The 27,406-nt window shown below is 42.0% G+C and overlaps 1 protein-coding gene across 1 annotated transcript; it reads right to left on the reverse strand.

The window, feature by feature from the left end:
• Positions 1-3,100: 3,100 nt before the first annotated feature.
• On the reverse strand, positions 3,101-27,406 carry bin2b (bridging integrator 2b; the record flags this gene model as incomplete). The annotated part of the gene is made up of 14 exons (XM_080727968.1): positions 3,101-3,228; positions 5,398-5,490; positions 7,066-7,276; positions 7,665-7,977; positions 8,970-9,238; positions 9,587-9,669; positions 10,440-10,515; positions 12,131-12,216; positions 14,835-14,942; positions 16,771-16,866; positions 18,617-18,711; positions 20,946-21,000; positions 22,872-22,952; positions 27,287-27,406. The coding sequence occupies 14 exons, from the start codon at positions 27,404-27,406 to the stop codon at positions 3,169-3,171; spliced, it is 1,746 nt and encodes a 581-aa protein (XP_080584094.1). The 3' UTR covers positions 3,101-3,168.

Below are 27,406 nucleotides of genomic sequence, written 5' to 3' on the forward strand. Positions count from 1 at the left end.
TCAGGCGCGCAAATATGGATTGTTTATGTGATGATGATAATGATATAGTATACCGTAGGCCTAATGCAACAGCGCGACAGACAGACAGCGTCGTGCACAACTGTGCGCCTTGTCAGTAGCTATACTGTATATTCCATGTCCATCAGTTTTGGGCCGACGATATCATTTGATAACAAGACAGACCCCAGCCAAACTGCGAAAAATTGCCGATCTACAAGCTCACAATGAGGTGTGTCTACAGACTACACAACATGCATGCTTGCGAGTTTGCAGATCTGGTGAGCTACCCAAAGGCATACTATTGATTAGATTTGATTAAATAAGCCATGTCACAGTGACCCATTGTAATTTGGCAACTTTCTTGAGCCTATTTATTGTTGAATCAAGTAGGCGTATAGACTATATTTATTGCTCCTAATAATTAACAAATTAAGCCAGCAATAGGCCTATAGCCTACATTACAGCTACGTGATTTCATCTGTTCTGTAGGATATTATTCAATCATTAATGGGGAATGACGTCGTTGCTGTCCGTGGTCCTGGAGGCAGGCTGGCCCAGGTGCCCACTGAACGGCGGGGGGACAGGCGGTGGTCCGCGGGGCCCGGGGACCCCCGGGCTGCCTGGGTGTCGGCGCCGCCTCGGTTCAGTGTATATAAATGTTTTAATTGTCCCTCCATCAAACCATCAAGCTTGAAGTACAGAAATAATACTAGCCCGTTACAAGATTGCGTTGAGAGAGAGAGAGAGAGAGAGAGAGAGAGAGAGAGAGAGAGAGAGAGAAAGAGAAAGAGAGAGAGAAAGAGAAAGAGAAAGAGAGGGGAAGAGAGAGAGAGAGAGAGAGAGAAAGAGAGGGAGAGAGAGAAAGAAAGAAAGAGAGAGAGAGAGAGATGGGAGGAGATGCGCACATAAACTAATTCCTTTTTTTTTTCTTCTTCCACCCCTATGAACTGCCGCTCTACGCACAGTTGAATCGTTCGCTTATATAGAAGCAGCGGCCGCGCATAGAAGGGCTTTCCTAGGGTCGGAGTGGTGATGTCTATAGCAAAACGGGGACACCCTGCCATTCCGACAGGTTTATTCGAAATGGCGGTATTTCTGAATCGAGACGTTTAGGGTCGTAAAGGCGATGTGCATAGAAAAGAGGGAGCACCCCGCCATTTCGACCCATAGAAGTCAATGGTCGGAGTGGCAGGGCGTCGGTATGGCGGGGTGTAACCTTACTAAACCTTTGAAAGCAAACCAGCTCAATTGAGTGCAGAGTCCAGACCAGAGCATTTGAGTGGAGTGACGCTGGACATGTTTTAACGTAGCAGGGAGCACGTTAATAAAAATGTAGGAGCAAACTGGGAGTGAGCACCGCCTGCCGCTCAAAGGCCTTCTGGTTGGGGGCAGCACATTGTTCAGCTCAGACCCCAACCGGAGCGACTTGGAGTGTTTGGCTTTGTCTGACTTTGAAAGAGGCTAGGCAATGACGTCATCCAGCTAACATTTTGAGAATCCCATTTACTTCCATTATGAGAAAGGAATAGGTATATACACCTCTTCATCAGTTTCTGAAAGGAACCCCTGCATACAATCACTGCAAGAGAGAAACTCAACCTACCCTGTATGAACTGAGCTGAAGAAATAATATGGAATGAATAGAACCTGAGAAATAACGATTTGCCATTATGACATTAACATCTGCATGTGTGTAGGTACTTTTGTCTTTTTCTTTGTGACAAAATGTGAATATTATTCATTTCATATGATGGGTTCGCCTAAATGCCCACTAGATGGCAGTATTAGAGCACAAATGACAACCTGCTGAATAGGAAGAAATAATAGTGTTCTGCAAGCCTTGATTTCTATGTTTACTGGTTAAAATCCCTCTTGATTAATGGCCACATGTTCTATGTTCCCAGGTGGTGGTGGTGGTGGTGTGGATTTTACATTGTGACCGTCCTTTCATGAACAAATGTTAGTGTGCTTAATATATTTTTTATAATATATATGTGTGTGTGTGTGTGTGTGTGTGTGTGTGTGTGTGTGTGTGCGCGCGTGTGTGTGCGCTGTCAAATCATCACACAGATATGTGAAGTAAACTAATACATTAAGTGACTCATTCGTCTCCACACCCGACTCCAATCTGATATCCTAATGAGTTATTGTGAAATACAAACGGTGATATTCTTCTTCCTGGCCAAAAGGCAAACATAAAAGGAGGCAGCCCGTCATTACACAAGGCCTGTGTCATTGTGGGGCGGAGCCTAGGTAGAAATGTGTGATGTTGTTTATTACGACAGCAGAGGACTTCAGGACACAGACATGTAGTTACAGGTCCTTGTTTGGAACTGCGGCTTCAGCTGATGGTTGGAGACTTATTTCTGAGGTGCAGCTTTGTTGAAGACAAGCCAACAGTACTGTGAGAATCAATCAATGCAATAAAAAGGGAAAACATTTGAGGTGCCTTAGCCAGCAGCAGAACACAAACAAAGCAATTTCATAATGTCTTTAAAACAACAATAATAATAAAGTTTAGTTATCACATGTATCAATCAATGAAGAAATGACAGATACATTCCTAAACAGCACAGGATCAAGTAATAATTCATACTCAACAAGAGCAGAGGAGACTTCTATGCCAAAAGGATTATTTAGAGATTTTAGTCCACTATGTGCAATTGTGCATGCACTGTATGTTAACCAGCCTCTGTCCCAATGATACAACACACTGTACACTCACATTTTAATTCCAACTTTAATATGAAAATCAAATCAGTATAAAAAGAAATCATTTTTTGTTTCACAGTGTTTCATATAAAGACGCAAACAAGACCAGAATACTGCATGCCACATAATAAAACCAAACATTCCATAACAATTCAGACAGCCCTTACAATCCAAATGTTCCAGGACTCAATTGCCATTGTCCAACACGTTGTGAAGTCATATCCTGTGTCGCACACTCGAACGTCACCGACACAGCAGAATGGAGTGTGTGTGTTACAGCCTCAGTCTTTGTGCAGTGTGTGTGTGTGTGTGTGTGTGTGTGTGTGTGTGTGTGTGTGTGTGTGTGTGTGTGTGTGTGTGTGTGTGTGTGTGTGTGTGTGTGTGTGTGTGTGTGTGTTGCCTCAGTCTCGGAGCAGTGGTTGAAAGAGTTTCTCCAGACAAACACCACAGTGGTTTTTAACATCTCTCTGCTGCTCCCAGCTCTCCTCCCTGAGCTCCCGTCACCAAGCCTTCCTGCTGCACCAACCAACAAAACAACAGCTTGATTAGTCATTATGAATAGTCTTACTATAGTGCTGCACAATATATCCTTATCGTATTGTTATCGAGGTATGACCATGCGCAATATCAGTATCGCAAAAGGCAAGATATGGGCAATATATCAACCTGGCTGATATATCAGCCATATCTTTGCCCATATTATTGCCTTTTGCTTCACTTAGAATATCAAATAACAAGTGTGGGACTTAAAATCAAGAGTGACATCGACTTGTTATTATGATGTTTTTTGAGCGGTGGCACACTGTCTCCTATGCGTGACTGCCTATGTAGGTAACTATGTAACTTTGTCTGTAGCATGAACTGCAATACTGCTGGTGACCAAGTGACGCTGTGTGTGTGTGTGTGTGTGTGTGTGTGTGTGTGTGTGTGTGTGTGTGTGTGTGTGTGTGTGTGCGCGCGCCCTGGCCAAATCCACCGCTCACTGGGTTTGAATTTTGGAATAATGCGTAGTTTTCACATAACATGTTGAATATGAAATGTGTACAGTATATTTTGCATAAATACAGAGATATGAAATCCTGTCCATATCTTGCATCCCTATCTTAGTCTTCATGTTGAACACTGAGGAAGAAATGATGTGGCTGCTTGTATCTAACCTTTATATTAACCATCACGTAAAATACTTCTACAATACATTATGATATTTGGTAGCTTGCAATTGCTTAGAATGTCTCCACTTGGCCTGATAGCTGTTGTTTTGGTACAGCCTATCTTGTTATGGTTCAGCCTGTCCTTGAAGCAGTAACTATGTTTTTAGACACACCAACCTATTTGTGTATCCCAAAGGTCAAATTAGCCTTGGTGATTTTAGTAGAACTATGATCTCTGCCCTGTACTCTTGGCAGAACTACTGTACCACTGACCTGAAGTGTTATTGTACTGTAACAGAACTACTGTACCACTGACCTGAAGTGTTATTGTACTGTAACAGAACTACTGTACCACTGACATGAGTGTTATTGTACTTCTCCCCATCATATCATGTACATAAAGCATAACCATCTCCATCTAGAATATTGTCTCGACTCCTATTAGCCTAATCGATTACGGATTGATCCAGAATTCCACAACATTATCATTAGAAATAGTCCTTCAAAACTGCCCTGAAAACTCACCTTTCAGGAGGCCAGAGGCGGAGGTAGTTATCACTTCTCCCATAGACAGGCCAGAAGTGATCACCCCCCACCTTACTCTGTACATATAGTGTTTTATAATGATATTGAATGTTTTTTTATGCTCATATTATATGTTGATGAATTGAATACCAATGACCTCCAATGGAAACAAGGCCCAAAGGACTTTTTCGGGGTGTTCCTTTTAGGCCGGGTGTTTTGACTGTACTACATTTTTGTCCAATAAAATATTCAATCAATCTTAGTATGAACATCACTATAGTTATCAGCAGTCTGTGTAGCAGTAGTTGCTCAGAGCAACTGCCTGATGACTAAAAGCCTCATATCTCCCCCAGCAACGTGGGAATTCCCCTCTACGCTAGACGATAAGATGTTAGCTTTCCACGCGGAAGGCTCGGGTTCGATTCCCGGGCTTTACATGTGCTCATTCGCCTCGTTGTGAACATATTGAATAGTGTTACTAATACATGTGAACATATTGAATAGTGTTACTAATAAATGTGAACATATTGAATAGTGTTACTAATAAATGTGAACATATTGAATAGTGTCACTAATAAATGTGAACATATTGAATAGTGTTACTAATAAATGTGAACATATTGAATAGTGTTACTAATAAATGTGAACATATTGAATAGTGTTACTAATACATGTGAACATATTGAATAGTGTTACTAATGCATGTGAACATATTGAATAGTGTTACTAATAAATGTGAACATATTGAATAGTGTTACTAATAAATGTGAACATATTGAATAGTGTTACTAATAAATGTGAACATATTGAATAGTGTTACTAATACATGTGAACATATTGAATAGTGTTACTAATAAATGTGAACATATTGAATAGTGTTACTAATACATGTGAACATATTGAATAGTGTTACTAATACATGTGAACATATTGAATAGTGTTACTAATACATGTGAACATATTGAATAGTGTTACTTACTAATACATGCTGAACAGTGAACACACCAACCTCATGAGTGTCTTTAAGCACAAGGGCGACGTCTCCCTCTTCACACTGCAACCGGCCACCTTCTGACGCTGCTTGACTCTCTAGCGCCACACCCTGGTGGTGTACACAAACTCACGTCAATATAATGACCAGCTAGAAGTGGAAATATCAACTGACACTGCCCAGGTCTGGAATAACCTCATTTTAGGGGCAAGGCCACTTGGCCTTTGGTGTTGTCCATTTTATGAGGGCACAAAGGCCAAATGCCAGGGCAGGAAGGCCATCAAATAAGACAAGATTTTAGTCCATTGAAAGAATTAATTGAATTTAAGGGTTAAGGATGATTAACTGCAGTGAAATAAATAAATAATAATGACTCTTATCCATGCTCAGCCCAGCACCAATCAAAGTCACAGGATTGGTTTACAGTGTAAAGATGGGGACTCTGGGGAGTTAAGAATTCTGAATCTCAACAAAAGACACTGGTGTCTACTGTCTACATGACAAGAAAGAGACACCGGTGTCTACAAATTAACAAGAAAGAGAAAGTGCTACAGTCAGTTAGGTGCATTGCCCTGAGGCCACTGTGGCAATGTTTTTTTGTGGGCCAAACTGAGGGGCAATGACGGCCATAGCCTTCGTGGCCTCCCTGAAATTCCTGCCCTGTCACTGCCAGTTCAACTGAGGCTGTGAATAGGGATGGGACGATACGCGATATAATCGTTTATCGTGATAAAAAAAACACTCACAATAATCATATCGTGGAGATTTAATTTATCGTGATATCGTCCTCCGTCATGCACTGGGATCAATTCACCCTTTATTTGCCGAGCTGCATATCCGGTACCACTTAAAACCTCTATAATTGGTAAAAGGTACTTATTATAATATACATACTTGATACAGTCTTTTTTTCACTCTCTATCAGATGTCTTTGCCAAAAAAATAGCCGATCTACAAGCTCACAACACGTCACAACGTGACGCGTTGTGAGCTTGTAGATCTGCTATTTTTTGGCAAATCTTCCGCCCCAGGATAATGGATTTTGATTATCTAGATAATATCGTAAATCGCGATTTCTTTTGAAATCGCGATTTCAATGTGATATGACATTTTCATATCGTCCCATCCCTAGTAATCATATGACAAACAGCGTCATGATGACACATAGCGATAACACAACAGGATGCCTAGAACAGGTTGTTCGCCAGACCGAAAAGTGGATCAACCTGATTATTACCACACTGTACCAGTCATACATGGGAAACTGGCGGCCCGGGGGCCACATGCGGCCCCAACCTTCACTTAATGCGGCCCTCAGGTTGATATTAGAGTACTGATATATTATTGATTTCAGCTGTTCCAATTCAAAACATGGAAAAATTAACCGCTTATATCAGTAGCTAAATGACTAGTATTAAAATGTTATTATATTTGTTATGTCCAATGTATTTGTATTTAAGTTCATAAAGTAACATAAGAACATGTAAATGCATTTGAAATTAAAACAAAAAGAAGTTACTTTTCAGGATTCCAATTCGAAAATAGCAAACATAGCAGATCTACAAGCTCAAAACGCGTCACACTGCGACGCGTTTTGAGCTTGTAGATCGGCTATTTTTGCTATGTATATGCATCGTGGCCCTCTTGAGTGAGTGTGATCATCAAAGTTGCCCACCCCTGCTGTACCTTGTCGGCTGGATTCTGTACAGAGTCTACACAGTTGCTCATCTTCTGCTCTTCCTCTGCCGTCTCTTCCTTGCCCTCCTGGCCGGCCTCGGCGGACGCAGGGATTAAGCGTCGTTCTGAACGTCGTGGAGCAGGGACCGGCGGAGGCTTGGTGGAACTCTTAGCCTCCTGGGGCGGTGGATCACCTGGGCTCTGCTGCTGCTGCTCCAGGCTGGGTGGGACGCAGGGGGTTTTAGTTATAGTTAAACTAAACATGACTAAATAACAAAAAACTTATTTGACAAACCCATTTTTGTTAACTTAAAAAAAAAAAAAAAAAAAATGTCCCTTTAGGTAAGTCAATAGTCAATATTTCAAACTTTAAATATTGTTGGGTGGATATGAAGTCTTGTTTGTTCAAAAGTCATCCTGAGGTTTGTATTTTTTAATCTCACCCCTGACTACCCCACATTACAATAAAAACAAAAACTAACATAAAAAATTATAAAAACTAAGCCTTAAAAGAAAGAAAGAAAGAAAAAAAGAAAGAAAGCCCACTTAGACAAACTCAAATTGAAGGGGGAAAAAAAAGGAAAAAATAATTGCAAAACTACAATAACCTTGGTGGGACGTGGCATTCCTCAGACTCAGAGGGTCCAATGGCTTCCTGATTTGTGCCCTCCGACCTGGGCTCCCCCACCCCCACCCCCACCCCGGAGTCGTCTGAGTGGACGGTGGCGGTCTCCTGCTCTGATTGGACGGTGGCGGTCTCCTCCTCTGATTGGACGGTGGCGGTCTCCTCCTCTGATTGGACAGTGGCCGTTTCCTCCTCTGCGTCCTCCGGGTTCTGACTGCCCGTGCTCCTTTCGCCGCTTCCGCTGTCGCACACCGACCGCCTCTTAGGCGTGTCGCCGCTGCCGGAGCTGAGCTCCTCTGGATCCAGATGAAAATAAAAACGAGACTTTACAAAAAGAAAAATAAGTATGTTCTTAGTTGTAGATTTGTTATGTATTCATACAATATTTATGTATTTTATGAATTATTTGAAACTATAGTGAATATAATAGCTCTACAAGCTTAGATCTGTTATTTTTACATTTTTTTTCAGAACTTTTTGAATAAATACCCCAGACTACAATTAAAGGACCACTTCACCCCTGAAAACATTGAAGACCCCTGGTATAGGATGCCAGGTCTACTTAATGACCTTACATTTTAGCCTTTGCATAAGCCTGCAAGGTCGTCAAGGCTGTGGCTAGGGCTAAGGCGGAGTCTGAAGAGGTGAGTCTTCAGATTACGGCGGAGGATTGGGAGTGAGGCTGCAGTACCAACTGCAATGGGGAGATCACAATCATTCCACAGCTTGGGAGTCTGGGATGTGTGGAGCGTTGTCGCTGATGTTTTAGGGAAGGTTCTGAAAGCTTCCCTGTGTTCTGGGTGGGATCAGGCTTTGAAGATATGGAGGGTGCCATACCTGGTAGGCCAACATCAGTGTTTTGTACTCTGTGTGGGCAGTAACTGGGAGCCAAAGGAGGGAGTGGAGACGGGAGGAGACATGAACATTTTGTCTGGTTGAAGACCAAGGGTGCTGAGGCATTCTGGGTCATTTGGAGGGGCTGAAGTGCACACGCCGGCCAATGAGGAGTGAGGACTACCGCTAAGCCTTTTCACAAAATAGAAACTGAACTACCTTAGCAAACCCACCTTAAACACAGATGATAACGAAAAGTGAAAATGAAATACAAATTAAAAAGTAGGGTAAGTTATATGTTTTTGGTTTAAACAAACAAACAAAAAAAGTCAAAAGGTTAAAGCTCTATAATGTGATAGTAATCACAGCTAAATAGACAGTTTTATTTTAACAAAGCAATATCACTTACCCTACCTTTAAAGATACTAATGAAAGAATTCACAACTTTAACAACCTTGTTCTGAATCGGACGTGGGGACGTCTTTGGAAGGGTCGTCTTTGACGGGGACATCTTTGACGGGGACGTCGGTAGCGCTGGCAGCGTCCTGCTGCTCCGTCAGGTCGGGCTCCTCTGAGATGTCCTGCGGGTGCGAGGGGGGGGCCGCGGGGGCGGAGGCGTCGGTGGAGGAGTGCACGCTGACGTGGTCGGTCGGGAAGGCGGTGTTGCAGGGGATGGGGTTGGAGATGACCAGGGACTTCCTCTTCTTGGACTTGGTGGCGCTACTGAAAAAGACAAAACATGGAGGATTAGGGGAGGTGGAAGTCACATTCTGCAGCAAGGCAAGTCATTTTCAACCTTTTTTTATTTATTTCAATGACAAGTTCAACTTTTGGAGAGTAACCCTCCTCTTTAGCTATTTGTGCTAATAATAACATCGGGACATTGGAGCACAGCAGTGATCGTTGCAGGTGTTTATCATCGTTGCATGGCAGCGGTATGAACATGATATCCAAAGCGCACCACAGCTCATAACACGCTCTCTGTGTCTCCTAAAGGTATGTAACCCCCCCCCCACACACACACACACACGCACACAGCAGAAATAAAACATTGTGCAGTGTAATTATTACCTGTTGAGACCCTTGATGATGAAAGCCTTCCCTGAGTGTTGAGTCTCCAGTTTCTTCATTATGTTGTACAGCTCATGGTTCAGCTGAACACACACACACACACACACACACACACACACACACACACACACACACACACACACACACACACACACACACACACACACACACACACACACACACACACACACACACACACACACACACACACACGGTTTAGCTGAGTCACAGATATGTACATGAGACAGAAATTTACATGATGTATTACTCAACGATCACAATCTCACTACAACCACATTCAGCCATAGACAAGCACCAGAGTACGAATACAACCACTACTTCAAATCAGGTATATACGTATAGAAAGAGCCTTATTGCGCACGAAACGTTATGTATTCAATCAAATCACTTTGGTAAGTGAAGACAGGACAGGACTTCTGCCTCTTTTCAAACACGTTATATAAAACACAGTAATAATAGTGTAATCATGTAATAAAACACAGTAATATGTAAAGCCCCTGATACACGTAGCAATTCTTTCATCAATATCAACCATTAACGACCATCAATTGGCATATGATGGTACGAGGCATCAATTGGGTATGGCCATTGGCAGCGTCATTGGATTAATATTTTTGTGCCTTCATGCGTGCAAGACACCAGTCATGTTGCCATATACCTTATCAACAGGCATGAATTTATTTTAATGTGCAACATTGTGCAACTGCCATACCCAATTGACGCCTCTGGCCGTTGCTGGTTGATATTGATGAAAGAATTGCTACATGTATCAGCGGCTTAATAGTCATTTGCTCCAGTAACACAAACAAGGTGAAGGAGGATGTTATCTCACCACACTCATTTCCTTATAGAAGACGTCCCTCAGATTGGAGATGTTTTGGAACACGGTCACGTAGCAACCTATTCGACTGCAGAAAAAACAGCACATTAATCTTGTGATAGTTCTACTCCAGTGGTTCCCAATCTGGGGTCTGGGGCCCCCTTGGGGACACCCTGAAGATCACAGGGGGGACAATAAATTTACAATTACAATTTAATTAAATCTTCTCTAGGGCAACTTACAGGTAAACACATACTGTACATGGAATGCAGAGAGACAGTGTAGCGCACCTAGCATCAGTCTAAAGTACAATATACTATACAAAATAATACAATAGTTACTTCAGGGGGTCCTCCAAATCTTTGTGTGATAGAAACCTTTTTGCTCCTTTTTTATATTTACCACTTGAACCCTAGCATACATATTCTGAGAACATTAGCCAAAAATAGCAGATCTACAAGCTCACAACGCCTCGCGCTGCGAGGCGTTGTTTATTATGTTTATTATGTATCGGCGGTTCAGGTGGTTAAATATCTGAAAACACAAATTGACATGAATCCAAAATACACCAATGAGTGTGCTGTCAAACGATGAAACTATATGGAATCTACTGTATGAACAGGTTGTGGGGGTCCCTGCTTCATCTCTCTCTCAACTAAGGGGTCCTTGGCCTGAAAACGTTGAAGACCCCTGCTGTACATGGAATGCAGAGAGACAGTGTAGCGCACCTAGCATCAGTCTAAAGTACAATATACTATAAAAAATACAAAAATACAAAATGTATTGAAACTATAGGATATCAGGTAAACAATTAATCTACATGAATCATCTGTAGGTTAACCTACATATGGCATCTGTAATTGCTGTTTAAATTACAAAATATTTAACATTGTGGCCAAGAAATACAAGCCCAAGTAACAAGTGAAGCCTTGTCTCTTTGGAGGCAGTCCAACATTTCATAGGTAAATCACAGCTAGCTCCCACATGCATCTTACATTAGTTACTTTTAATGTGACAAGCAACCATGAGTTACCAAGAATGTCATTTTGCTCCCATGAGTGCAGAATGTGTGTAGTATGGAAGTGACAATAACTTGATTATGAGGTAACATCATTGTGGCGCACATTAACATTGTTAAAAAGTAGCTAAATAGCGTGGGTGTGGGTGTGGGTGGGTGGGTGGGTGAGTGTGTGTGTGTGTGAGGGGGGTTCGAGAACAGAAGATGTGATACTTCTAACAGCAGGAGCGATGGTTCTACATCAGGGGTCATCAATGCTTTCAGGCCAAGGACCCCTTAGTCGAGAGAGAGAGATGGAGCAGGGACCCCCCAAAACCCATAGATTCCATATAGTTTAATCGTTTGATATCACAGTCATCAATGTATTTTGGGTTCATGTCAATTTGTGTTTTCAGATATTTAACCACTTGAACCGTCAATACTTAATAAACTTGACCTTTCACTCTGTACTTAGTCTGCTCCTTTTCCCCTCTACACCAAACCTCTTAGCCACGCTAGGGTTCAAGTGGTTCATATAAAAAGGAGAAAAAAAAAACTTCTATCACACAACGATTTGGAGGACCCCCTGTAGTAACTCTGAGGACCCCCTAGGGGTTCCGGACCCCCTGTTGAAGACCCCTGTTCTACAGCAGGAATGATAACAGTGATGTTCTGCATGAACATCACAGCATGAGAGATGTTCTACCTCTGATAGAGAACGGGCAGCTCCTCTCGCAGCTCCTTGTTGATTTCTTCAAAGACATTCTGGGCTTTGTTGAACTCCTCCTCCGCCTGGTGGGAAGATATCTGACGCGTTAGTCCATTTGTTCTCACTTCTTTTATTGCATGTGCCACAATATAATAAGTAAGGGATAACATCTCACTCAGCGGTCGTTATCCAGTGATAGGAGCCCAACAGGTTGATATGCCACCGACGCGATTATCCCACTTATTACCCGGCTAGGCGGCTACTAAATAAAATTTATAATTTGACTCAAAACTAAAAACAAAACAAGGTATTTCCTTGTTTACAGACGGCTGAAAGTATTAAGTGTTGAGCTGGGCGTCCCCCCCAGCGCAACACAGTCACATATTGGAAAACAAGAAGTGCTGATTAGATAGAATCCATTTTCTGATTGCGACCGTCAGGTCTTACTATCTTACTACTTTGACTTACTATCAAAACCTCCACCAGCTGTCTGTCTGTCTGTCCGTCCGTCCGTCCGTCCGTCCGTCAGTCTGTCTGTCACACGTCACACTTTTGCTCTGCTCATATCTCCGCAACCGTTGCCCCGATCCATGCCAATTCTCACATGACCCTCTTCTAGCGCCACCATGAGGCCAATTCTTGCAAAACACATTTATGGACACTGCTCCTACAGATTTTGCCCTAAAATCACGCAAATCGGTACACAGTATGTCTACACTCATCTCATCAACATGGATCTGTCCCATATAGCGCCACGATCAGGCCGATTATTTTCAAACACATTTTTGGACACTGCTTCTACACATTTTGCCCTAAAATCACGCTGCGACCTGACGGTCGCTTATCTCCCGATTAGGGAGTCTTACTGGTATTGTTATTTACATTTTTGCTATGTTGTGTTGCTGTTGCAATGCAGGGGAACTGAAACCTTGTGACCTTGCAATATACTGTAGCAGGAACACTAACATAACATACGCTAATATAATATATACTGTAACAACACAGATTACTTAACGTTTGTCAGCAAGACAAAACGTCAATAAATAAAAAGAAACCCATTGCTAGAGCTCAGTTTGATCCTACAGTGAAGGAAGTGGTCTTTTCCAAGCCAGCTGACGCACCTTAACCACAGTAACCTCACTATTTGGGCTGTTTCACACGGGTGACAATTCTTAGAAGTAGCCTGAGACTAATATGCTTACAGACCCACTTCCCCAGAATGTGTGGATGTGTTTTTTTAAGCACACTCATGAAAACCCAGGCGCTTTCGTGCACTCTGCATATCTCTAAAAGCAGGGGTTTTCAGCTGGTGGTCCATGGACCATTGGTGGTCCGTGGAGGTAGTAAGACCAGACTTCTCGCCCGCCCTCAAAGTGAAACACCCACCCCCACTCTTTTATTTTGTTTTATTTAGGAGAAACCGAGACCACAACTGTTGGCAGGCCTGTTTGTGTGCTACGAGAACAGTAGAATTACATTAGAGGCAATTCATTTTCAATGGTCAGTTGATTTGAGTGGTCAGTTCATTTTCAGCTGTCACTTGAGGATGCTTGTCGCCACAATCGCCAAGAATAGACAGGACTGTGCAACTCAAGACAAAAACCTAATCTGAACCCACATCCCCACCCAACACAACAGCGGTCCCCAGGTTTACTTCTTAGTCAGGATGGTGGTCCCTGGCTCACAATCCGTGGAAAACCCCTGCTCTAAAGCATTATTATGAAGACTTTTACAAGCAAAATCTGGTTTTCAGATCACTCACAGGGAAACAGGTTTGAGGCAGGGCGCCAAACCTGCGCTCACAACGTGTCGCGATGTGAGCTTGTAGATCTGCTATTTGTTGGCAAATGTTACGCCCCAGGATAATGGATTTTGATTATCGCGATAATATCGTAAATTGCGACTTTTGTCAACAATAACAGTGATATGAAATGTTCATATCGTCCCATCCCTAGGTTAGTGTGTCTGCCCTCGGGCGCAGATTGTGAAATCATACTAAAATCATGTGACTTAGTCACAACCTCATGTATGTAGTGTAACTGTATATGAAGCTAAAATAGGAATAGGAGGCTCCTGACCTACAGTATGGTTCCACACAGGCTCATACATGACCTGGATGTATGAGACCTATGGTGCCACAGAGACCCATAGTACTCAGGAAGGGCAGAGCTATTGCTAAGGATAGAACACAGCCGCTATACATTCAATAAAACTTTTACCCTACGTTTTAGCAGCGGGAAACAGCCGGCGACTCTGGGCGATGTTGAATTATTATTATTATTATAATTTTTCATGTTTTTGGGCGACGTCGCCTCATCGCCTACTATCCCCAGTAGTTGACAATTGACAAATAATGCACTTCCGGAAAATACGGCTGACCGTCGCCCGCTGTTGGCCGCTTTTAAAATGCACCGCTACCCTCAGGACGACGGTACACAGCACCTACCGTACGTTGCTGGCTAGGGCTTTGAGGACATTTGTCCCCACAAGTGCAGGGCTTCTGAACAAACAAGTCCGATTTCAGTTTTGCGCAAAATGTTGATCATGGCACTGCATCTTTAACATACTCTAACATACTGTACAGACTCATTACAATAATTCAAGCTTTAAAAGAGCACCTGCGCTCAATACACTTTATATCCTTCACTTACTAAGTTAATGAAGGAAAGTTTTGTAACTTTTGCAGGGTGGAACAAAATACCTTGACTGTTTTGGTGTCATCTTTTTTCTTGGCACTCTGCAGCGCCTCCAAGTGGTGACGGGCTGAATCGTAGTCCACTAGTTTGCGACCACGTTTGGCCACACGCTCCTGAAAAACAAACCAAGTTTGAAGTGAGCGGTGGTGAGTGTGTGTATATGTGTGTGTGTGTGTGTGTGTGTGTGTGTGTGTGTGTGTGTGTGTGTGTGTGTGTGTACGTGGCTCGCCGCTGTGTGTGTAGCAGTTCATTTCAGGGTCACACGTGTGTGACGCAACAGCGCCACTTAGTCACCAGCGGTATTGCAGCTCATGCTACGGACATAGTAGCCTTCCCTAACACAGGCTGATTTTGGTCTAGAGGGGGCGGATTCACTGGCTGAAAACAGCCGCTGGATCCTATTGGTTCACAATCTGTGCCATGGCCTGCCTCACACTTCCTATGCCAGAAATTGCAGCAGGTTACCCCAGGCTTTTATTTTTCTTCCTATCGCCAAAATAAAAGCCTGGGTTTCCGAGGCTACGGACATAGTAACATAGATAGTAACATACAAACTGACAAAGTCACTCTTGTGGGCACGGCTCAAAAACAGGGCACAATCATTTCCTTGAAATGACTCAAACTCAACCTTAAAGGACCACTTCACCACTTTTCAACTCTTCATATAATTGGTCCTCACTAATGTTCATGATAAAATAGCACATTTTCCCTCCTACTCTGGCTGTGTCTCATAGTGCTGTGGGCAGTTCAGAAACCTGTCTACCAATACATATTTTTTTTTTTGCTATTTTATCGTGAACTATATGAAGATAGTCCTTTAACAAGTTAGAGAGATTCAGAAGGCAATCTTCAAGTCACGGATGTCAATTAGTGTGAGGGGAGAGAGAGAGAGAGAGAGAGAGAGAGAGAGAGAGAGAGAGAGAGAGAGTGTGTGTGTGTGCGTGCCCACATGTCATGTTTTTCTCATTGCCAATCTATCAGGAACAGAGCAGAGCAAGCGGAAAGCATTGTTTGGTTTTAGCTAGTGCACGCTGCCACGTGCACGCTGCCACGTGTGCACTGTGTGGAAAGAGAGAGAACGAGAGAGAGAGTTTGTGTTGATCTTGGATGGATTAAGCTGTGAGTGAGGTCTTCCACACGGTTTAATCTATATCCAACATTTCTCCTCTTGTGCGTTCGGCTTTGGGAAAAAAGGGGAAAAACACAACACACTTTGAGGGTATCTGCTATAGCAGTGTTTCTCAAACTTTTAAATGTCAAGGTCTCCCCTTAACTCTGACAGTGCACAAATGGAACCAAATGGACCCGTTGGGGTCCATTTGGTTCCATTTGTACACTGTCAGAGTTACAGACTTGTGTGGGTCAAGTTAGGCCTGCCTAAAGGAGTCAACAGGGACCCTGGAATCCACTTTTGAGAACCACTGTGCTATACTGTAGGACTGGCATGTTGCATATCGTTGATGTCAGACCGCAACCTCGTATCTCCAAAAATACTCCAATAATCCAAGAAAATAGCCAATCTACAAGCTCATGTTGGCTATTTTCACTACTTTTAGCACGACACTGTACATTTACAATAGGGCACAACAAATAACAAGGGTGAAACATTTTCTGCGACACTGCTTCGCTGTTTTCTCTTGTGCTGAAAGATTGACAGGCCTCCCACACCTAGTTACGGTTGCCAACGAAGGATTGGACGGTGGCCGTTTTAGGGATGGTCTTAACAAAAAGCTACATTTAAGTACATTTAATAAATATGAACTGGAATGTGCACTTTCGTCATATTTTATGTCTCAGAGACATTAAGGTGTTTTATTGTTGTATTCAGTCTGATTTAATCCCTGCCACAGGGAATCTAAAGTCAAATGCCTCCATGTGTGGCTAATTAAATCTATCATATTCTAAAACATCAACACTTCAAAAAGAAGAGGATCACGCTACCTTGACCTCTGGGAACTGACTGGTGTAGTTCTCCATGGTGCGAACGATCTGGTCCGTTAGTTTCTCCTCATAGTCGTTCCATAACAGGTCTTCACTCTGCAGGAGGACCTTAGCAGTTAGCATCACTTTAAACACATCAACCCTCTAGTGACTAGAGCATACATGGGCAACTGGCGGCCCGGGGGCCACATGCGGCCCACAGGTTAATACCAGAATACTGATATATTACTGATTTCAGCTGTTACAATTCCAAACATGACCTGCTTTAATTCCATCAGTCTATCCTAGTAGCTTAATGACTAGTATAGTAGTATTAAAATGTATTTTTTTATGTACAATGTATTTGTATTTAGATTCATAAAGTTAACATGAGTATTATATAACTAAATGCCTTTGAAATTAAATCAAAATGTTACATTTCAGGATTCCAATTAAAAAATAACAACAAATAATTCAGGATTCCAATTCAAAAGAAGCAAAAATAGCCAATCTGCAAGCTCAAAACGCATCGCAGCGCGAAGCGTTTTGAGCTTGTAGATCTGCTATTTTTGCTTCTCTTGTATGAGATACTAGAATGACAAAGTAGGACGTAGCAATATGCAATGTGGCCCTCTGGAGTGAAGGTGGAAATATAGTGGCCCTCGCCATCATCAAAGTTGCCCACCCCTAGACTAGAGGAATCGGGTTAGACTAGAGCTGATTGGACTTTGCAAGCTGGTTTTCAAGTGGTTAACAACAATTTGACACATCATTATGCAAAGATACAGTACATGACTTCCCCAAGGTACCTGCTCATAGTTCTAATCAAAATATATCATTTACACCTCCTTTAAATTGATTAGAAAATGTGTTATTGGACAAAATATGGGTCAAAACATCGGTAATCGATGTCTAGGTTTAAACAAAAATGTAAATCAGCATCCAAATATCTGGTTACTAATTAACTCTCACACATAGACAGTGTTCCATCAGCACCCACGCACACACAACATATTTTTGAAAATAAGATATTCGCACATAAATATTCTAATATATTCGAATATTTAGAGAAAGCATGAGACGAATGGACAAAGAAAACGAATGTGATGTATACTTATTTAATATTTTGTTTTGGGGTATTAACCAAGCATTTTCTATCATTTCATTTAATTGTATTATTTTATTTTTGTGCAGTATCTATCTCCAGGAAGTGAAGGTGGTATTGTTTATTTATGTTTTGATGTCTTATAATCCCGTAAGGCAGGGGTCTCAAACTCGATTTACCTTGTATTGGGGCCGCTGGAGGCAGAGTCTGGCTGAGGCTGGGCCGCAGCCTCAGCGCACATGCACTAATAAAACAAATTAGTGCATGTGCACTAATTTGTTTCATTATTATACTGTAGTTTCATACCAGTCTAACAACTACTGTATCTATCTACCCATCAACGGGAAAAAAAAAAAAAAAAAAAAATCCAATTTTCTCAAATGTCTTTTTTATTTTTTAACACAAAATAATATGAACAAGGACCCTGGTGTAAACAAGTTGTGTATAACTTTCCTCAGGTACATCCCTTCTTTGGTAGTACATTTGTATGGAACATGTACTGTACTGTACTGTACTGTTAACTGTACTGTATTATTAGTGTTGTCTGCTCTGCACACAACACTGTAAAAGTGCCATTCAAACTCGCGGGGCGCACTAAAGGTGGGGGCCACAAAATATCATCTTGCGGGCCGCAAATGGCCCCCGGGCCGCTAGTTTGAGACCCCTGCTGTAAGGGATGTGTCTTGACAAAACACGCAAATAACAATCAATCAAACGCATGCACGCACGCATGCACGCACGCACGCACGCACGCACACACACCTCCATGATGACGGACAGGTCTTCTCCTCCATTCCAGTCTGGTTCGTAGACGTCTTTCAGTGTCTGTGACAGACGTTTAGATGATTCATGCATCGCTGGGGAAAAGAGACAAAGATATCTGATGAGAAAGAAGATAGCAGGGGCGCTACTGGTACCCCTCAAACCACCAGATATTTGATGATTAGATGATTTAATCAGTGACCTACATTAGATCATTATTTTATCATCAATTTGATCATCAATATCACTAAACGATATTGCATATTGTATAGTATAGTGTACATTTGATATAGCTTCTAGAAATCTTCTTTTTTTTAGACAGTTCTGCTAACCCCTCTATCTTTATATTGTTGCTTATGTTTGTTGCATGACTGTGTGTGAAATGTAAAAAACTGAGATGTTACAGTTGCTCTCTATATAAATGAACCTCTGTCTGTCTGTCTGTCTGTCTGTCTGTCTGTCTGTCTGTCTGTCTGTCTGTCTGTCTGTCTGTCTGTCTGTCTGTCTGTCTGTCTGTCTGTCCCTCTCATATCTTGAGAACCGTCCGTCCGACCCATCATCAAATTTGGCGTGAGTATTGTCGAGTGCTGGATCGGTGGTTGTCCAGAAATATCAAGTACAAAAGGTAAAACATATTATAACCTTGCTTATTGTAAGTAGGGATGGGACGATATGAAAATGTCATATCACGATTATTGGGACAAAAGAAAGCGATTAAGGTATTATCGCTAGAATCAACATCCATTATCCTGGGGCAGAACATTTGCCAAAAAATAGCAGATCTACAAGCTCACAACACGTCGCAACGCGACGTGTTGTGAGCTTGTAGATATCGCGTATCGTCCCATCCCTAATTGTAAGTCGCTCTGAATTGAGAGCGTCTGCTAAATGCCTAAACTGAAGCTGAACTGAAAGCAGAGGCATAATGTTCCCAATGGACCACAATGCACCTTCCTCACTGAGACGTTACTCTGACTCATTTCACCCAGAGACACATGCAACGTTGGTCATAAAACAATAAGGGGACGGGTTCTCAAAGTGGGGTACAGGGACTCGCCCCGGGGTCATCGGGGGGGGGGTTCCAGGGTGTCCGCAGCTCAACGTTTAATAGTTTTGAGGGACCAAATGGGCCTCCAAGGGTCTGTAACTCAGAGAGAACTGATCCATTTGGTTCCATTTGTACTCTCCGAGTTCAAATAGCACTGTGGATTTCAGTTGATAGTGTAGTTCAAGGGTCTTCAACAGTGGGTCCGGGACCCCTAGGGGGTCCTCAGAGTTACTACAGGGGGTCCTCCAAATCTTTGTGTGATAGAACCTTTTTTCTCCTTTTTATATTAACCACTTGAACCCTAGCGTCCATATTTGGAGAACTTTAGCCAAAAATAGCAGATCTACAAGCTCACAACGTCTCGCGCTGGCAAATAGCTTTGGTGTAGAGGGGAAAAAGAGCAGACTAAGTACAGAGTGAAAGGTCAAGTTTATTATGTATTGACGGTTCAAGTGGTTGAATATCTGAAAACACAAATTGATGTGAATCCAAAACACACTGATGATTGTGCTGTCAAACAAAGAAACTATGGATCTATGAATCTCTAGTGGGGGGTCCCTGCTTCATCTCACTCTAAAACTAAGGGGTCCTTGGCCTGAAAACGTTGAAGACCCCTTAATTATGTAGATTAAGGTCCTAGAGAGACAAATAATATCTGTGACCTAGCTTGGAGGTAGCTTGAGAGGTACGTCAGGATTATGGTACTGATATGATGTTAGCCCAACCTCGAGTCCTGTCTGCCATTTTGATTCCTCAGTATGTTGATATTTATCTAGCTCTCATCCTCTCTGTCAGCCAGACATGCAAAAGGCAGCACATCTTCTAAAATTAGACACACGCCACTTCCTCCTTCACTTTCTCTCCTGAGCAGCCCACAGGAGAGGATTTCTCACAAAAAAGAAACTCTCACTGTCAGCGTTGTTTTTGGTGTTACATCAGAGAATGAAATGTGTAACCGTTTGAACGTTTAAAACCAGTTTCAAGCCGACGTCCCTTTGACTACATGAGTAGTGAGTTGAGAACCTACATTTGACTACACAAGTAGTGATTTGAAAACCTACATTTGACTGCATAAGTAGTGAGTGTGTGTGTGTGTGTGTGTGTGTGTGTGTGTGTGTGTGTGTGTGTGTGTATGTGTGTGTGTGTGTGTGTGTGTGTGTGTGTGTGTGTGTGTGTGTGTGTGTGTGTGTGTGTGTGTGCAACTCTACCTACCCAGTAAAGTAGTGAGTGTGTAAGCCTACCTACCCAGTTAAGTAGTGAGTTGTGTGAGTGTGAACCTACCTTTAACTGCATTAAAGTAAGCTCTGACGTCTTTGTGTAACTTGCTTCCATCGACCTGTGTGGGAACGAATGGAGAACTTAGATTTAGAGTAATAAGTTAATGTAAGATAAATAGTCCTTGTCCTTCTTTTTACTCTGGTTCCATCTCATTTGACAATATTAACAACTAGCCACTACACTGTAAAAGTGTTGTTGTTTTTTATTTATTTTGTGCTTTCGTCAAAACGCCCATAGAAGATATTTCCAATCTTATCTTGTTGACTAGATAAAAACACCAGATGTGAACGTGCAGCGCAGAAAAGAAACTTGTTCATGAAACCCAGTCAAGGCTAAACATATCCAGGTTAACTGGCTAGGCCACTCTGCCGAGATAATTCAATTTATCACGATTCATGGCTGATCCTGGCTGGATTAAAGGGGAATGACCAGGGACATCATGAAAGTGTATTATTTGGCTTGCAGAGTGATCACATGAACTCACATGACCCCACGGTCAATCTAGGCAACACAGAAGGGGGGGGGGGGATTCTTATTTCCTAAGGTATATTAACGACATAGTTCAAAGTTGAAAATGAGTGGTATTACCCTTTAAGCCAGGATAGCTGCTAAATCCTGGCTTAATCCCTAGGTTTTTTTAAACAGGCCCCAGATCTCTCATTGTCAGGTAAAAGTCCGGAATTCAAATTGAGTAAAAGTATGAAAGTTTTGGCATCAAAATGTACTTAAAGTACCAAAAGTAAAAGTACAAAATGTTTGAAAATAGCCAGGGTATAACATAGGGCTAAAGTGGTTTATGTATGTTTTTATAATATAATAAATATAATATATATATAATATAATATTTATATCTGCAAAGTAACTAGTAACTAAAGTTTTCAAATAAATGCAGTGGAGTAAAACTACAATATTTGGATCCAAGATGTAGTGGAGTAAAAGTAAAAGTATTGGAAATTGGAAATACTCAAGTAAAGTACAAATACCTCCAAATTGTACTTATGTACAGTACTTAAGTAAATGTGCTTAGGTACTTTACACCTCTGAGCAGCAACAACAACAAGAAAACATTGGGCTGTTAGAGCTACATGGATTCGCTGAGCTTGCAACTTAACCTCTAAAACCAAATGACAGTGTCGTCGTCAGACTAAACATGCTTGTTTGAGGAGTGTTTGTTCTGTTTTTCGGAGGGTGAACGAGGCCAGGCAGATAAGAGCTGTTTCAATGTAACACAATGTGACTTAAATCTGAATCCTGGCGACAAAACAGTTGCAGATAAACTTTGAATGCAACAATACTCTCTCTATGCTTTGAACCGGGACCAGCGGTTTTCAAAGTTTGGTCCCGGGACTCCCAGGGGTCCTTGAGGGGGTTCCAGAGGTCCTCAAAATGACGAGTAGTATAATGAATTAGAATTAAATTCACAAGGGATTATAACAATTCTAATCAAATAAGAGTGACTATTCAAACAATTTTTTAGTATCTTTGCCTAATGAAAGTGATGTAATTAATGGGTGTCAGAGACATGAAAATGTTTCAAAGTTGACCTTACACAGTGTTTATTTATAGCCCTTGCGAGAGCACAGAGATGTAAACCAAATGGGTCCATTTGGTTTAGACGGATGTTGTTTAGACAGATGCTAGGTTCATTGTTTACCCAGTGTCCTAGTTTCTTTGAGGCGTTGCATTGTTCTCCGACCTTCTCTCTGTAGCACTTTGCTTGAGTGACTATGTACCTTCTTGTTTGTAGAATTCATGCTTACTCTATTCCCATCTCATACTCGGAGCATCTTCAAAACGCCTACATTGTAATTGCATTTGGTCACATTTTTATACACTCGTCCCCAGAGCTAAATGAACTGTGGGGATTTCACTGTGTGTAGCGATGGAATGCTACATGAAAGAAAGGCTGTCATGTCTTAGAACAAATACCTGCTGTTTGTTGAGGTTGTGGAAACACTGTTCAAACTGTTCATCCTTGGTTTCCATGGTTTTCCCCAGTTTTTGGAGGACCTGCGTGAGAGAGAGAACGTCAGCTGTGAGAAGTCATGAAACGTGCCTGACAGGATTTATGGTTTGTTGGCGAGAGTGCTTCTTAAAGTCTTAAAGTAGGCCAGTGGTGGAAAAAGTAGTCCGGGATCCAGCATTCAAAATGGATTTAACGTACAAATGTACTGATATCAAAAGTAGAAAGTACTCATTATGCAGAATGTCCTATTTCACATGTATTATAAATTGTAAAAAAAAAAAAAAAAACTTTTGAAAATAGCAGATCTATAAGCTCACAATGTGTCGCGAGTTGTAGATCAGCTATTTTCAAATTGCTGAAATGTATACTGTATAGGGCTGAAGTGCTTAATGTATATTTTGTAATAATAATCTACAAAGTAACTAAAGTTTTTAAATGTAGTGGAGTAAAAGAAAAGTACAATAGTTGCCTCTGAGATGTAGTGGAGTAGAAGTAAAAGTATTGGAAATTGGAAATACTCAAGTAAAGTAAAAGTTCCTCAAAAATAAAATTATTTGAGTAAATGTACTTCCAGGGGGTCCCCAGCATGAAGAGGTTTAAACACTTTAATCCCATTTTACACTCGTAGCTATTTGAAGACAGCAGATCTACAAGCTCACAATGCATCACATCGCAACACGCTGTGAGCTTGTAGATCTGCTATTTTCAAAACATTTAGACACATCTTCTCTTGTGGGGGTCCCTGTGGGGGTCCATGGGACCTTTACTTACAAGTGTTTGAGAAGCACTGTGTATTATGGTACTGTATGCAGGAGTTGTCAAGACAAACAAGCAACAGTTGTTCTCGACACGGGGTCCAGGACCCCCCCGGGGGGGTCCCTGATACAGTCGATGACTAATAGTTAATCTTCACCAGATTCCCAGAGTCCATTACATGTACAACTAGAGAACATACTGTACACACTTTTCTATTTTGATCTGAGTTTCAGTGTTATATATCAGGGGTTGACCTTATGCTGCCGGTCTCAGAGGAACTTACAGGTCATGTCCTACTTATGCCCAAAGGTCATGCCCACTCGCCCCGAGAAGTAAACCGTTCATTATAGAACTAGTAAGACGCCTCAGGGCAACATGCTTAGGGCGAGGTCGCGCCATGTCTTGGCCATCTGGCCAGTGATGTATATCGGACCAGTTACCCATATATGGAGATCCATGTACTGTATATGGAGATATGCTGTGAGAGCCCAAACATGCTTACTCAGTTATTCGTTATGTGAAAGTCCTATGACGTCTATGTCTGACATCATACATACAATCCATTTTATGCCCATACATGGTGATCCCTGTCTGTAGAACCAGCCACACATATATGGGCTGTCTTGGCCATCTGGACACTACTAATATGTGGCCAATGTGGCCTCCATATATGGATGGGCATTCCCATATGATGTCCTGTTAGATATGGGCTTAATATTGATGACATCAGGGATCTCCATCTATGGGCATAAAAGGGATTATGTTAGAGTGGTTCCCCTGACATCACTGTGATGTCACAGTGATGTGTCAGGCGTTATAGACAGACAGACAGACAGACAGACAGACAGACAGACAGACAGTTTGACCATATCGGTCAAGCTGTGACCGCTCACATACTAAACTGCGCAAATGTTATATCCATGACTGCTGAGAGGCGACAGTCGCTTTGGAAAACCAGAACGAGGGAAACTGTTGGTGCAGAAAGGTAGCATTGTTCTTCATAAATAGATGATAATATTTATTGAAGACCGAATGCACCTGAATGCGAACTCCACTTGCCCAAAACGGTTACTTACTTGCCAACGGGCAGTCGGGCAACCGTTAGTGTCAACCCCTGTATATACAGTAAATCAGGGGTCCGGGACCCATCGGGGGTCCTCAGAGTTACTACAGGGGGTCCTCCAAATCTTTGTGTGATAGAATTATGTTATATATATTTATATTAACCACTTGAACCCTATCGTCCATATTCTGAGAACTTTAGCCAAAAATAGCAGATCTACAAGCTCACAACGCCTCGCGCTGCAAGGCGTAGTGAGCTCGTAGATCATCTATTTTCGGCAAAGAGGTTTGGTGTAGAGGGAGGAAAAGAGCAGACTAAGTACAGAGTGAAAGGTCAAGTGTATTAAGTATTGACGGTTCAAGTGGTTAAATATCTGAAAACACAAATTGACATGAATCCAAAATACACTGATGATTGTGCTGTCAAACAATGAAACGATATGGAATCTATATGTATGACAAGGTTGTGGGGGGTCCCTACTTCATCTCCCTCTCAACTAAGGGGTCCTTGGCCTGAAAAGGTTGAAGACCCCTGCAGTAAATAGATATAATCTCTATACCTACACATAGAGGACAGACAGACAGACAGACAGACAGACAGACAGACAGACAGACAGACAGACAGACAGACAGACAGACAGACAGACAGTCTCTATACCTACAGTACATATGGACAATGAAAGAATCCTGGACCAAATGACAGACCATATATCAGACCAAATCTGTCTGCAATCTGCAACTGGGTAGTCTTCTAAGCTAGAAACCAGACATTACTGCTGATTTCTTGTGTGTTACTGTAGGTCTTTAAATGTCTTGATGCATTGAATACATTGGACCACAATGGAAACAAGCCCTCAGGGCCTTTTGTGTCATGCGTTTTTTTAACATCATTGTATAATCGTACCACTGCACTATTAGCAAACTGTTAATAAAGTATTGAATGAAAACTGATCCATGCAGAGGCGTCAATTGGGTATGGCAAGGTATTAAGGCTGGGCAATATATCGAAAGATTATCAATATCGAGGTATCAACATGCAAGGTATACATATACGAAGACGGCTTGAAATGAGGTATTGGTGTATGTGTCAAATGAATTAACAGATACACTATGCATGCACGTAGCACATGATGCAAAAAAGCAGTCCATCTATAACCAAGTGTGGTTATTTCAATAAAACCATTGTTGGAAAATGGAAATAAGGCATTTAATGTATTTATTCTATGTGTACTGTGCAGTGTGCTGTGCATGCATGGATATGCTATTCATTATCTGGTTAGGCAGGCAGTGGACCTAAAGCAGAAAAACATTAAAAACTATATAATGCAATTGTTTTTACTAATATCGTGAGTAATATCGATATATCAAGGTATTCAACAACGTTATAGAATATCGAAGGTTTTCCTAATATCGGCCAACGTAAGGTATGGCAGCTGCCATACCTTGCTGGCAACATGACTGGTGTCTTGCACGCGCACGAAGGACATACAGTCAAGTTGCCATACCTTAGCTTTTGCTGAACTGACGCCACTGGTTCCATGATCTAGTAGTTTCTCTGGCCAGCTTTGGAATAAAAGCTGATAAAGCTGACATTATATCACGTCGATGACTGACTCCATGGTAGAAATATGTAACCTTGGCAACAACCCCACAGACCAGTAAACCACAGGCAGCGGCTACAGCAGGAGGGTGCAACTGTGATGACGGGAAGTAAAAATGCAAACTCAGGAAGTTGCAAAATGAGTTGTATTGTACAGTCAGACACAGGAAAAATAACAGTGTCATATACAGCATGCATATATGCAGATAGATAGATAGATAGATAGATAGATAGATAGATAGACAGACATACAGAGGAGACAGACAGACAGACAGACAGACAGACAGACAGACAGACAGACAGACAGAGTAGGGAGACAGGAGATAGACAGACAGATAGCTATGTTGGCGAGAACACTAATCTAAGGTAGTCCCAAAAGGGGACTGCCCATAAATTCGAAATCTCATTAGTCCTACATCTCATTAGTTCGAATTTAGTTAGGGTTATGTTTTAAGGTTAGGTTTAGGCACAGTTTTACTGAGGTTAGGGTTAGGGTTTGGGTTAGGGTTTAGGCATAGCATTTTTCACCAGGTTAACATCACCAGATTCTGACTAATGACATGTAGAAACAAATAGATTTCGGACCAATGCCATAGAAATAGGATCATCCAAAAAAGTCTATTCCATGGATGAACTGATGCCATGTTTAATAACACAACAAAAGCTAGAAGTGCTGTCAGTGCCATAGGTCAGTGCCAATCACAACAGCAGAACACCAACCATACAATACAATACAGTCAGTCAGATGGGAGTTAAAGCCCAGAAGAGTAGAGTAGACTATCATTGTTTGTGTTGTCATAACTCACTGTCAGGCTGATGATGATAGCTTTTCTCACTTTGCCGAAAATAGCCGATGATCCCCCGGTAGCGGATCCACAAGCCCAACCCGGAGGATCATCGGCTATTTTCGGAGTTTGTCAAGACATTAAGAGACATTTTGAAAGAAGTTTTAAACGTTACCTTCTCCTGGGCTCGGTTCATGGTCTTCTGGAAGCGTTTGGCGAAGATCCCTGCGCCCTGCTGGAGGTTTGTACCCGACGACGTCCTGCTGAGGTGGTGGTTGTTGTTATCTGATGCCAT

Source organism: Nannobrachium achirus (genome assembly GCF_963921795.1).
Source record: "Nannobrachium achirus genome assembly, chromosome: 6".
Classification (NCBI taxonomy): Eukaryota; Metazoa; Chordata; class Actinopteri; order Myctophiformes; family Myctophidae; genus Nannobrachium; species Nannobrachium achirus.